This window comes from Chrysemys picta, chromosome 7, assembly GCF_011386835.1.
Source record: "Chrysemys picta bellii isolate R12L10 chromosome 7, ASM1138683v2, whole genome shotgun sequence".
In the NCBI taxonomy this organism is placed as follows: domain Eukaryota; kingdom Metazoa; phylum Chordata; order Testudines; family Emydidae; genus Chrysemys; species Chrysemys picta.
In genome coordinates this window covers 93,449,931-93,464,107 of record NC_088797.1, presented here as the reverse complement: position 1 = coordinate 93,464,107, position 14,177 = coordinate 93,449,931, and the positions used below count along the sequence as shown (strand labels likewise).

The 14,177-nt window shown below is 39.6% G+C and overlaps 1 protein-coding gene across 4 annotated transcripts in view; it reads left to right on the top strand.

Moving 5' to 3' along the window:
• ASAH2 (N-acylsphingosine amidohydrolase 2) overlaps window positions 1-14,177 on the top strand; it is a 64,697-nt gene that overhangs the window by 24,570 nt on the left and 25,950 nt on the right. The window contains exons 2-7 of one of the 4 annotated variants that reach the window (XM_024107258.3): window positions 6,176-6,287; window positions 7,390-7,557; window positions 9,067-9,140; window positions 11,425-11,574; window positions 12,628-12,804; window positions 13,278-13,405. In XM_024107258.3, coding sequence (XP_023963026.2) covers window positions 7,404-7,557; window positions 9,067-9,140; window positions 11,425-11,574; window positions 12,628-12,804; window positions 13,278-13,405 — 683 coding nt within the window. In that variant the 5' untranslated portion in view covers window positions 6,176-6,287; window positions 7,390-7,403. The remainder of the gene's footprint in view (window positions 1-6,175; window positions 6,288-7,389; window positions 7,558-9,066; window positions 9,141-11,424; window positions 11,575-12,627; window positions 12,805-13,277; window positions 13,406-14,177) is intronic. The other 3 variants (XM_042856857.2, XM_065552027.1, XM_005292550.4) reach the window with 3 other exon arrangements.

The window sequence follows — 14,177 nt, the reverse complement described above, 5'->3', positions numbered from 1 at the left end:
TCACATTATATGGACCCTCAGCAGTTCTTAAGCTCTGTTACTGCATAGTCCTTTTGAACGAAGAAAGGAGCTTCAAGGATGAAGTTATCAAGAACGAGTCACAGAAGAGCTCAGTGTTCATCCGTGCACTCCTTTGGGCTCCATAAATCATGGGAAGGGAGGCAAGGTTGATGTCCTTAAAGCACCAGGGGTTGGCAGACTTCCCAATGAGTAGGAGAGGTAGCTTATGTTCTCCTGTGGTGTTACCACAGGCTAATATAGTCAGGCTCTCCTTGTTCTTTTTGAAGCCTGGGTCACAGCACTAGTCAGAAGAGGCCACTGTCTTTTCTATCCAAACACCACTGCCCATGGCAGAATTCTCCCGTTGATCTACTGCTGTCTACAGCAGGGGTTAGGTCAGTATCCACTCAGGTGTGTGTGTGTGTGTGTAGTTTTCACACCCTTGAGAAACGTAACTATACGGATGTAAATTCCTAGCACAGAATGGGCCTCAGTTATTGCAGGTAACTGCTCATACAGAGCCCCTGATTAGTGATTGTGCTAGCAATGCCCCTCTGCTATGTACATTGGCCGAAACAGACAGTCTCTACGCAAAAGAATAAATGGACTCAAATCTGACATCAGGAATCATAACATTCAAAAACCAGTAGGAGAACACTTCAACCTCTTTGGTCACTCAGTAACAGACATAAAGGTGGCAATTTTACAACAGAAAAGCTTCAAAAACAGACTCCAACGAGAAACTGCTGAACTTGAATTAATATGAAAACTAGATATCATTAACTTTGGCTTGAATAGAGACTGGGAGTGGCTGGGTCATTACACAAATTGAATCTATTTTCCCAGGTTAAGTATCCTCGCACCTTTTTGTCAACTGCCTGAAATGGGCTATCTTGATTATCACTACAAAAGTTTTTTTTCCCTCCTACTGATAATAGATCATCTTAATTAATTAGCCTCTTAGAGTTGGTATGGCAACTTCCACCTTTTCATGTTCTCTGTATGTATATTTATCTTCTCACTGTATGTTCCATTCCATGCATCTGATGAAGTGGGCTGTAGTCCACGAAAGCTTATGCTCAAATAAATGTGTTAGTCTCTAAGGTGCCACAAGTACTCTTGTTCTTTTTACTGATTAGCTCTAACTGCTATTTTACACATTATTAGTAGGCGATTAATGTACAGGTGTGTGTGTGTGTGTGTGTGTGTGTGTGAGAAACACGGTGGATTCAGATAATTAGGCTTTTTGGAGAAAGGGAATTTGAATAACTGGAATTATACTGTATATGTATATATTTGCTTATGTAAAAATAAATTTTCAGATTAACAGTTTTGCTCTAAATGTAGGTTTTAGATCTTAGTCAAAAATATGAGATTTCCTAAGATTTGGTTATTTTAATTACATAAAGCATACAGTAGCTATCAAAGAGCAGTACTTACTGAGGTTTAGAGAAAGAAGGGAGAAGTATACTTCTTTGAAAGTTGCTATTAGCACACATTAACTTTATGTAATGTCACTGATACAGTGATAGCTATAAATATATTTGTTTTGTACAGTTGTAACCTTGTATGTCAAAACAGGCCAATTTTTGCTGATGGCAGATGCAATAAATTCTTTATCTGTATCATTCATTGGAAAGAGATAATATATCAGAAAATGTTACATCTTGAAAAAGATTATTCTGAAAATTGCAGAGCCAAACAGTTATTTATCTGACCTTAGCATGTTGAATTTGATTAATCATTCCAGGGGCAACTGGGATATTAACTATTTGAATCCTATTAGACAAAAGTATGTATCAATTTCAAGTGGCAGTTGTCAGAATCTCCTGGTTTTCAGACTGTGGGCAAACTGAGCATTTAAGAAAAATTGAGATTTACACCTGCATTCCTTGATTTCAGTGTGAATTCAGGGTATTCAATGGGAGTTTTGGGTGTTTCAAGAAGTGAAGGGCAAGATTCCTACTGTGTACTACTTTGTTTTGTTTTGTTTTGTTACAAGCTTGGGCAACAAACTGGTTTCAGACACAGGTTGGAACCTACATATATAGCAAGATTTGGTAAAATGGAATTGCTCCAAGCAACCACCAATGTGTAAATGAAAACCAGAAAAGTGTTTGGCTAAAGCAACGGAGAAGTCTGGTTTTAGGAGATGGTGAACTCATGCATTATGAAATATTGAAGTCTAGATTTGGTAAATACAAAGAAAAGTTATTTTCAGCAATTTTGCTTTAAATATAAATCCATTTGCAAGTTTTAAACTCGTGTTCTGTTAATGATTAGAAATCTTACACTGTTTTTTAAATTGTTTCCATAAAATCTCTGCAGTTCACCTTCTAATGTTCGCATTTCTTTGCAGATATGAAGTAAGTGCATATTTGGGGAGGGAAATGGCTGCAGCTCTCTACAGTTATCCTGTTGGGACAAACCACATTAATACTCAGCAGTGGTTAATGCATCGACTATAGCAGTTGCCTGGACGAGACTGTTGCTTCAATAAATCAGAGTGACAGCTCTGATATATTTAAGACCAGATTTCTATTTAAAGCTCAACTGTTCTAAGTAATCTAAAATTCATTTGGTTAATCAGATTGCCTTGAAATTTGGTGTGCTTCCTGCAGGTGTGGGGTACTATTAGTGACCCAAATTTGGGTCCACTTGACTAAACAGTTCCCAAGATACAGTCCTCAGAATTAAAAAAAAAAAAAAAAAAAAAGCAAAAAGCTTTTCTTAAAGTTGACAAATTCTGACAACATATTTTGCTCACAGGTACTGATCTGACCAGGCTCAGATCATTGTACCAGGATCTCCAGTGCTCAGTGGTTACCCCAATTATCTGGTTACCCATCTGAATGTAAAATTATAGTTGTTGCTCTACATACGCCATACAAAGAAGAAACCCAACAGAGTATAGCCCTCACTAGCCCTTTGGGGATAATCAAATTAAAATGTTAGTTGAGCAAGATTTTGTTTGTTCAGCTAGGCGCACACAGGCTCATAGGCCTACTTAGATGCCTAATGGATACACTGTGCACATAAGCTAACTTTCTGGAAAGCTACCTCGACATTGCAGGAGCTGGGTAGATCTGAGGGTATGTTATGGCCATCAGATCTGAGCACTAGCCTAGAACTCTGAGTTCTAATCCAACCCAGGGCAGAAATCTCCAGTGAAAGAGGCAGTCATGTTGGTCCCATCTGCCTTTATAAAAGTCTTTTTTTTTTTTTTTTTTTAATTTTGAGGAACTGTAATCTGAATGCAGCAGAATATTCAGGAGGTACTGAAACTATTTTCTGAACAGATGATAAACTATACAAGCAAATGCTCACTGGGAGACAAGGGTAATTAGGGTGAAAGAGTGGATGGGAATGTGGGAGACGGGTTGGGGGATCAGATGATGGGGAGGGGATGAGGACTGGGGGAGTGAGAAGGGAGGAGGTTAGTCAGGTGGGACACTGGGAAAGGAAACATGGGGATGAGTGATAGGGACTGTGGGAGAATAGGGGCAAGGGCACATTAGTCCATGTTCCCCTCCAATATGTCTGCAATAATCTGAGGGTACCCAGTGCACCCATAGGGGTGAACCCTCTGCCTGTCCCCTTCACATAAGCCAGGTTCTCAGGGGCTTGCTTTTCGGTGCGGCAGGGGGTCTGAGCCATGTGAGCCAGGACCTGGGGAGCCCTGCACCTCTGGGTGGGGATAGGAGCATAGAACTGGCATGCTCAAAGCACGCACCAAGAACACACTGCTGACACTGGGGTGAAGAGCTAAGAATGGGCATTTGACGTGTATCAGAAATTCTCCATCACGGCGGTTGGGGAGGGTGGCGGGAAGGGAACACCCACTGACCTGAACAAAGCTGTTCACAAATCTCCTAGCTAGTGTTTCAGGCTGTATTAATCTGCAGCAGGTATTCTATTTCAGCTGGAAACAATTCATTGACTGGGCCACTTCATATCTCTCTGAGCCTGCTATGCTGATGATGGATGTGGAGCGCCAATTCCTTCCATTCTCCTTCTAATTTCATAAAATATTATGGAGCACCAGCTCTGGTCTGGTCTTAACTCTATGGGCTCATCTACGTTTAAAATGCTACAATGGCACAGCTGCGCTGCTATGTTGCTTCAGTGTAGACACTACCTATGCTGATGGAACAGGATCAGGATCAGTCAGCAAGGATTCACCAAGGGCAAGTCATGCCTGACTAACCTAATTGCCTTCTATGAGGAGATAACTCAGTCTGTGGATGAGGGGAAAGCAGTGGATGTGTTATTCCTTGTCTTTAGCAAAGCTTTTGATATGGTCTCCCACAGTATTCTTGCCTGCAAGTTAAAGAAGTATGGGCTGGATGAATGGACTATAAGGTGGATAGAAAGCTGGCTAGATCATCAGGCTCAACAGGCAGTGATCAATGGCTCCATGTCTAGTTGGCAGCCAGTATCAAGCGGAGTGCCCCAGGGGTCAGTCCTGGGGCCGGTTTTATTCAATATCTTCATTAATGATCTGAAGGATGGCGTGGACTGCACTCTCAGAAAGTTTGCAGATCACACTAACCTGTGAGGATTGGCAGATACGCTGGAGGGTAAGGATAGGATACAGAGGGACCTAGACAAATTAGAGGATTGGGCCAAAAAGAGATCTGATGAGGTTCAACAAGGACAAGTGCGGAGTCCTGCTACTTAGGCCGGAAGAATCCCATGCACTGCTACAGACTAGGGACCGAGTGGCTAGGCAGCAGTTCTGCAGAAATGGACCTAGGGGTTACAGTGGACGAGAAGCTGGATATGAGTTGACAGTGTGCCCTTGTTGACAAGAAGGCTAATGACATTTTGGGCTGTATAAGAGGGGCATTGCCAGCAGATCAAGGGACATGATCATTCCCCTCTATTTGACATTGGTGAGGTCTCATCTGGAGTACTTTGTCCAGTTTTGGGCCCCACACTACAAGAAGGATGTGGAAAAATTGGAAAGAGTCCAGCGGAGGGCAACAAAAATGATTAGGGGGCTGGAACACATAACTAATGAGGAGAGGCTGAGAGAACTGGGATTGTTTAGTCTGCAGAAGAGAAGAATGAGGGGGGATTTGATAGCTGCTTTCAACTACCTGAAAGGAGGTTCCAAAGAGGATGGAGCTAGGCTGTTCGCAGTGGTAGCAGATGACAGAACAAGGAGTAATGGTCTCAAGTTGCAGTGGGGAAGGTTTAGGTTGGATATTAGGAAAAACTTTTTTACTAGGAGGGTGATGAAGCACTGGAATGAGTTACCTAGGGAGGTGGTGGAATCTCCTTCCTTAGAGGTTTTTAAGGTCAGGCTTGACAAAGCCCTGGCTGGGATGATTTAGTTGGGATTTGGTCCTGCTTTGAGCAGGGGGTTGGACTAGATGACCTCCTGAGGTCCCTTCCAACCCTGATATTCTATGATTCTATGATCCAGCTCCCCAAAAGGCAGTAGCTAGGTCGACAAAAGCGCTATCTACATGGGGATTTAGGTCATTTTAACTATCCTGCTCAGGGCTGCTGGATTTTTCATTCCCTGACTGACACAGTTAATCCAGCCTAATTTTCTAGTGTTTGAGTTTTGCTGATCTTCATGTTCCGGAAGCGCACAAGCTATTAGCCAGCAAACTTAACTCTGTGGCAATGAAGTTTGTTGCCATTTAATAAAGTACTAAGGTTGGATTGCAAGGTAGCGTGTATAGTACTTTTAGAATCTATTAGTTCATTGTTAATAACAGCTGTTAATGTGATAAGATATGTGTTATTTCAAAATAAGCTTTTGTAGTGTCAGGGAAGAATGAGCCCTTGATATTGCTGTTTATATTGTACAGAGATATTCACTCTTAGAACTGAACTTCTGAACTTGGCAGCCTTGGCCCAATAATAATGCAAAGATTAAAAGACCAATGTTTTGACAAACCATGGACGTATTGAGGTTGTGCTTGGTCATCATATCGTGCTCAATTCAGAGTAATTTATAAACTGAGCTTTCCTAAGATGATGTTTTTGATAGACATTGCTTAAACTTGCCTCATGATAAAAAAATATATTTTATAGCTCCTAAAATTTTGATGTATGAGCTTCTTATCTCGTACTGTCACTGAGTCATAGGGGTAATAATAATTGCAATAAATCTAGAAAGCTTTCATGTTGCTATAAGAATAACCTGACCTTTCTTCAGACCTCTAGAAGTTCATGAACAAAGAGAAGGGGGATTCAAAAGCTGTACATTTTACCAAGGGATTATTGAGTTTCCAGAATTCTGAAATCTTGAATAAATTATATACTGTAAGGTAAGATTTTCTGTTTTGAGGTTTAGTAGTTACTATAAAGCAAATACTTTTGTTGGTGTTGTTTTTGTTTTGGCACTTTGCTTCTTGAAAAATGTGTGATTAACCGCCCCTCCCCCCATTTAATACAATTAGGCTGTGAAGTACTGATGCAATATAGTTTGCTGGGTTTGTAATACCATGGAATTGGATGCCAAATTTTAAGTTTTATTTTGTAAACCAGGTTGTAAAAGCAAAAAAGCAAAACCAGAAAAACCCTTTGTGAATCATAGGGATGAAATATGACTGTTTTATCTTACAAATGGAGGATGAAACAAACAAAACTATTTAATTAGCAAATTGGTTTGACGCACAGGCTTTTCTGATATGTTATTTATAATTGACATCTTTTAAAACCACGTGGCACCTTTCCTAAAGAGTTTATCTCCTTTCAATCAGTTGTTTCTAGTGTGTATATATCATCTCTGCAGATTAGAAAAATGGCATAAACTGAGGTTATAGATTTCTTATGCTCTAATAAATTTGTTAGTCTCTAAGGTGCCACAAGTACTCCTGTTCTTTTTGAGGATACAGACTAACACGGCTGCTACCCTGAAACCTGTCATTTTGTAGAGAACAACCTCTATATTTAGCGTAAAATGTAATAACATTTGTAATCATGAAACCCGAGTAGTTTGTGTTTGTAAGTTTAAAAAAAGTCATTTGTACAATTAATTCTGTACTTGTTTAGAGGTGCTCTGACATGTGCACTGTAGGAAATGCTGTCAGGGTATAAGCTGCTATATTAACCTCAGATACTCTGTGAATGGAGGATGTTTCATCCACTGAAGGGCTTCCAGTCAGTTAGGGCTTATTTAAAAGTCAAGTCCGTATTGTGGGAAACCCAGGATGTGGTAAAAGAGATCCTCCTGCATCTGCTGTTCTCCCTATCCAAATATGCCCTAGATAGGATGCGAGGAGGTCCCTAAAGGGAAGGAGTTTGGTATGATCTGAAGTTAGCTGTGACATGGCCTAAACTGGCTTTGGACACACTGAACTGGAATCAATGTGCTGACTTCTATTTGAATTTCTTACAGCTCTTCTTCTTTTTTTTTTTTTTTTGTAGTTTTTGTTCCTGCAATGGGTGAAAAGTGCAAATCCCGTTTCTCGTGCCTGGAAGTGGTACTCATTGTCCTCTTCACGCTGATGACAATAATTGCTTTGATTCTTCTAGTTCTTCTCTTTGTCCCTAAAAAAACCAGGACTACAGACAATAATGGCAAGTTACTTAAAGGTATTTTGATACCATTATCAAATTCCATGCAACTGTTTTGATCTAGAGGGTTTACTGGGCCTTGGTGAAGCTTCATGAACAAAGGCTGAAAATGAATTTGTTACAAGCTAACTGGAAGTGTGTGAATTTGAATTTATTACACTTATTTCTATTATGCTGATGTTTAGTTAGAGGCATCAGCTAGGATTTGGTCCCATTGTGCAGTGTACTATACAAACACAAAGTGAGCGAGATTCCCTGCCCTCAGGATTTTACAGTGTAAACAGACATGATAGACTAACATGGAAGAGGAAACAGAGAAGTGAAGTGACTTGCTCCGAGTTACACAACAGAGACAAGACTAAAAAAAATCCTTCTCTCCTGACTTTCTGTCCAGTGCCCTCCTCACTAGACCAGTCCTTTTCAAACGGCAGGTCGTGACCCAGTACAGGGTCGCAGAATGTAAGGCATTGGGTCGCGGTGGCTCTGGTCAGCATTGCCAACCTGGCCGTTAAAAATCCTGTCGGCGGTGCTGCCCGGCTAAGGCAGGCTAGTCCCTACCTTTTTCTGACACCGTGTTGTGCCCCAGAAGCGGCCAGCAGCAGGTCCAGCTCTTAGGCAGAGGTGGGCCCTGAGCACTGGCTCCGCACTCCCATTGGCCGGGAAGCTGTGGGGGGTTGGTGCTTGTGGGCGAGAGCCGCGCAGAGCTGCTTGTGTGCCTCTGCCTAGGAGCTGGACCTGCTGCTGGCCGCTTCCAAGGCGCAGTGCGGTCTGTGGTGCCAGGACTGGCAGGAAGCCTGCCTTAGCACCCCCATTGCACCATTGACTGGGAACTGCTCGAGGTAAACCCATGCCCCAGCCCTGAGCCCCCCCAAACCCAGAGCTCCTTCCTGTACCCCAAACATCTCATCCCTGGCCCCAGCCTAATTTAGTTTTCACTTTCCCCACATTTTCAGTTTTGATATTCAAAAGAGTTTTGACCTGACAACGCAGAACTGCATCATAGAAGTTGTCAAGGAGAAAGCTGTAAGGTTAGCATATTGAAGAAGCATCACTGAAAAAGAAACTATCCCATTAGGGTTAGTGAGTTGGACTTGTATACATAGGCATGGAACATATTTTTCAGCGAAAGCTGGCAGAAGCTCTATGTGCATGTAACAGTGAACTATGCTGACATGAACAGAATATTGATGAATATATAGGACTTGTTTCAAAGGTTGGTATACAATGATTGTGAATTTTCTTCAGCCTATAAGTAGGACCATGGGTTGCCTGCTCTGAATGCAGGGATCTGAAATCCCATATATGCTACAGGTAGCTAGTTTTGATATCAGGTTCAAAGATGGTAAATCCCACAGCCATTTGGCAACCATAATAAAAATTGCTCACCATACACAGCAGTTATAAATAACAGAAATTTACCTGATAATCTAGTTCCTTCTTGCTCAGTTTTGTGAGAAAAATGTCTGTTTATTTCTGATATGTTCATTGCATTAGTGTTTTCACTCATATTAACTCAAATCCCTTCAGCTGCTGGTTCTAAAAACTACCTGATCGGTGTTGGTCGAGCTGACTGCACTGGACCAGTTGCAGAAGTCCCTTTGGTATGTATAGGAACTTAATAAAGTATCTTAGAAACATGTTATCTTAGTATTCTTTCATGTACCAAAAACCATGGCATGTCTAGCACTGCTATACAGGATGTTTTCTTTCTTTAATGAACAAATAGAACTTTACATTACATGGGGCATGCTCACCTTTTGTTTTCAGTCTGTCAATCTGCATAGAATGAATGTTTCAACAAACTTTTCTCAGAAAATTTGCTTTAGTTGATTTTTTTTTTTTGCTGCCCAGATATTTAAATAGTGAATCACCACGTATTAATATTAATCAACGTTTGCTAGACAGAAAAGGGAAAAATCAGATGGGAAATATTTCTTTTATTTTAAAACATACATAATTATATTATGAAAACTGGTGAACATATACACTGTGTAAAGGTAATACTTACGGGGTATGTATGTGCATTGACAAATTTCTTACTCTATGCCATTCTAACTTACCCCTCTCTTCCCTCCCCCAAAAAAGTCAAACAACTTCAAGTTGGTCTTGATTCTATGCACTAGTTATAGGATACTTAATATTAGATCTGTTGATTAATCGCTGTTAACTTATGTGATTAACTCAAAAAATGAATCGCGATTATTCGCACTGTTAAATAACAGAATACCAATTGAAATTTATTAAATATGTTTGGATTTTTTTCTACATTTTCAAATATATAGATTTCAATTACAACACAGAATACAAAGTGTACAATGCTCACTTTATATTATTTTTTATTACAAAAATGTGCACTGTAAAAATGATGATATAGTATTTTTCAGTTCACCTCATACAAGTACTGTAGTGCAATCTCTTTATCATGAAAGTGCAAATTACAAATCTAGTTTTTGTTACATAACTGCACTCAAAAACAAAACAATGTAAAACTTTAGAGCCTACAAGTCCACTCAGTCCTACTTCTTGTTCAGCCAATCGCAAAGAGAAACAAGTTTGTTTACATTTATGGGAGATAATGCTGCCCACTTCTTGATTACAATGTCACCTGAAAGTGAGAACAGTGCCTGTTGTAGCTGGTGTCGCAAGATATTTTTGTGCCAGGTGTGCTAAAGATTCATATGCCTCTTCATACTCCAGCCATCGTTCCAGAGGACATGCTTCCATGCTGATGATGCTTGTTAAAAAAATAATGTGTTAATTAAATTTGTGACTGAACACCTTGGGGAGAATTGTATGTGTCCTGCTCTGTTTTACCCGCATTCTGCAATATATTTCATGTTATAGCAGTCTTGGATGACCCAGCACATGTTGTTCATTTTAAGAACACTTTCACTGCAAATTTGACAAAATGCAAAGAAGATACCAATGTGAAATTTCTAAAGATAGCTACAGAACTCAAGCAAAGATTTAAGAATCTGAAGTGCTTTCCAAAATTTGAGAGGGACGAGGTGTGGAGCATGCTTTCAGAAGTCTTAAAAGAGCAACACTGTGATGCGGAAACTACAGAACCCAAACCACCAAAAAAGAAAACCAACCTTCTGCTGGTGCTTTGACTCACATGATGGAAATAAACATGTGACAGCTGCACTGCTTTGGGTTGTTATCAAGCAGAACCTGTCATAAGCATGGAGGCATGTCCTCTGGAATGGTGGTTAAAGCATCAAGGGACATATGAATCTTTAGTGCATCTGACACCGGCTACAGCAGTGCCATGCAAAACGCCTGTTCTCACTTTCAGGTGACATTGTAAACAAGAAGCAGGCATCATTATCGTCTGGAAATGTAAACAAACTTGTTTGAGCGATTGGCTGAACAAGAAGTAGGACTGATTGGACTTGTAGGCTATAAAATTTTACATTGTTTTATTTTTGAGTGCAGGTGTTTTTGGTACATAATTCTACATTTATAAGTTCAACTTTCATGATAAAGAGATTGCACTACAGTACTCGTGTTAGGTGAATTGAAAAATACTATATTTTTTGTTTCTTACAGAGCAAATATTTGTAATAAAAATAAATATAAAGTGAGCACTGTACACTTTGTATTCTGTTGTAATTGAAATCAATATATTTGAAAATGTATAAAACATCCAAAATATTTAAATAAATGGTATTCTATTATTGTTTATCAGCACGATTGATCACAATTAATTTTTTTAATTGCTTGACAGACATACTTAATATATAACCTATATCATTCTGTTTTTAATGGTTAGCTGTAATTTGGGTCCTGTGATGATTTTGCTTGGAGAACTATATGCAAGTGGAAATATGTATCAATAAATTGGTCAGAATGGGGTTGGCCTAATGCTGTGTTCTGCCGCAGATGGGCTATGCCAATCCAGACCAGCTGGCTGGTGGAATTCTCTCTCGTCTATATAGTCGAGCTTTCATTGTGGCAGAGCCTGATGATTCCAAAAGAGTGGTGTTTGTTAGTGCTGACATAGGCATGGTGTCTCAAAGACTTAGGCTGGAGGTATGTGAATAAAATCAATTGCTTTTTACTTTTTGTGTTAGCTTTTAAAATTATTATTATTATTAACAATAATAAAAATAAGTATTGTCACACTTACTCCAATCAGGCTTGCAGCCTCATTGTTTTAGATGATGTATAAACATGTAGAAAGAGGCACTCCTTGTCCCAGACAGCTGACAATCCTTTGATGGACAAAAGAGGGCTTTTATTATGTTTGTATTAGTAGAAAACTTAGCAACAGATCATGTCTGACAGTCCCCTGTAATATTTGATTTCCAGTTCTATTTAGTGGTGTAACAGGTGTACTGAAATTCTGAAAATGTATTTAGAATAAAAATTTGTAAATCAAAAATGTATCTAATTGTTTTCGGTTTAAAGAACAGAATAGATGGCTTCTAGATGATGTTTCAGTGCACATTATGCTACCTCAGGTAATTTAATTATGACGAGTCTAGTTTCAGCCAGAAGTTAAAATCAAGTATTTTAATCTCACTTATGTCCCAGGCACCCAGAACTGGTCCTAGGGATAACGTATGATGCTCATTCTTGTCTGTAGTGCATACTTGGTGGCCAAAGTGCAGTGGCACATATCGTTTTCTTGCCTGTAGTGCCTTCTTGGTAGCCGGTGAGCTAGTGTGGGGTGAATATCATCAATTAAGTGTTTCTGATTTACATTCTTAGAAGATCAAACTAGTGAGAGTGTCAAGAAAGGGTGAATGGTGGGAAGAAATGGGAATCCTCTAGGTAATTTTCATATGTCTTGTAATAATAAATAAGACTGGCTATAAATAAACCATAGCAGCCTTTTACTGGATTTAACTACTTCAAGGGTTCTTTACTGAGTGGTCAGATACACTTCCAATTACTCAGTCATTAATGTGTGGGGAAGGGGTTAGGAGGATGGATGTGGGAAAGGAGGACTATGCTATTACCACAAAAATACAAAAAGAAAGAAACCCAGGATTATACATATCTATTACTGCCTTGATGCAAGGACTGACCTTTCAGGCATGACAGAAAAACACTCTGTAATTACTGCCTCCTTCCTTTTAGGTAATCAAGCAATTGAAGAGTAAATATGGGGAGCTATACAGACAAGACAATGTTATACTGAGTGGTACTCACACCCATTCAGGACCTGCAGGCTATTTCCAATATACTATCTTTTTGCTAACTAGCAAGGGTCTTATCAAACCATCCCTTAATGCACTTGTAAATGGGATTATAAAGGTAGGTGTTTTCAGTTAAATTTTCTCCCTAAAATGTATGTATAGCAAGGATAACCTTTGTGTTATATTTTTATTTATTAGTATAGGAGTAGCCAAGAAATGTCATGGGGAGATTAGTTTTAGTGTTTCATGACATCATCATCTTATTTGTTGAAATATTTTAGATTTATCGTGACCAACTTGGTCAGGTTAGCAAACAAAATGCTGCACTATTTCTTTATAAAGAGATGATTTAATATTACTTAAAATGTTAATTAAGTTTGACTGATATTAGCTGTTTTAATTTCTAAAGGATAACACTACATCAAATGTAAAAAAAGAAAAAAAGAAAAGTGCAACAAGCACTGTAATGATTCATCTTTCCGTGTCTGGACTTCTAGTAAGGTTCTTAGACACAGAAGACTCAAACTTGCTTTCCATGTGGCACCTCTTCACTGTTACTGCACTGATTTTCCTTGCCTTTCTGCTTTTCAGAGCATTGATATAGCACACCAGAATATGAAAAAAGGAAGACTTTTTATCAATAAAGGTTTGGTAGAAAATAGCCAAATCAACAGAAGTCCTTACTCTTATCTTCAGAATCCAGAGTCTGAAAGAAACAGGTGAAGAAGAATGGGGAATCTATAGCTCTTAAAAACAAGCATGAACTGTTGGCAAAAAATGTTCTGGGGACACAGTGTTGAAGAACTACAGTTCTGTATGTTATCAAAGGCAAATCAAATGTGGAAATTGCCCAGACCTGGGAAATCTAGATCCCAACTTTCCCCCTACCAGGGAATGATGGGGTGTGGGAGTTTTTAGCAACAATAAAGTGCAGAAAACTGCAACTTTATGCTGATGGTAGACAACTCACCCAGGTGGCTCATGCTTCAGTTTCTTACCGTGCTCCTGAGTACGTGTGCTGGTATCTCTGGTATCTTTCTGTGCAGGGAATCTTCTACTTTAGCTTGTCTTGTGCTGGATTTTTGAAATTAAATAAAGAATTCCAAGGTTAGCATTGTGGTCAGATACACCCTCTTCTGATTGGAAACACTACTATGTTTAAAAGAAACATTTGGGCATAATTACTGGCAGCTGAGAAACTAAACAGACTTACTGGGCCTGATTTTCAGTCACACAAGCCTCCTTTATGCCCCCGTCAGTGTAAAAAGGCCTTAAATGGGGTAAAATAGCTCCTGAGAATACCCCCAGGGGAGGGCCTTCCTGACTGGGGAAGGGATTCTAAACCAGCACCACTCATAGCCCATGGTGTTTCTAGGACATTGGGTCACATAACACTACACCTTTTATCTACTACCTATGGTCCATAGGAAGCCTCAGAAGGCAGAGCATAAGTTACAGAGGCTCAGGGCTATCCTCTCCCCCACAATTGCC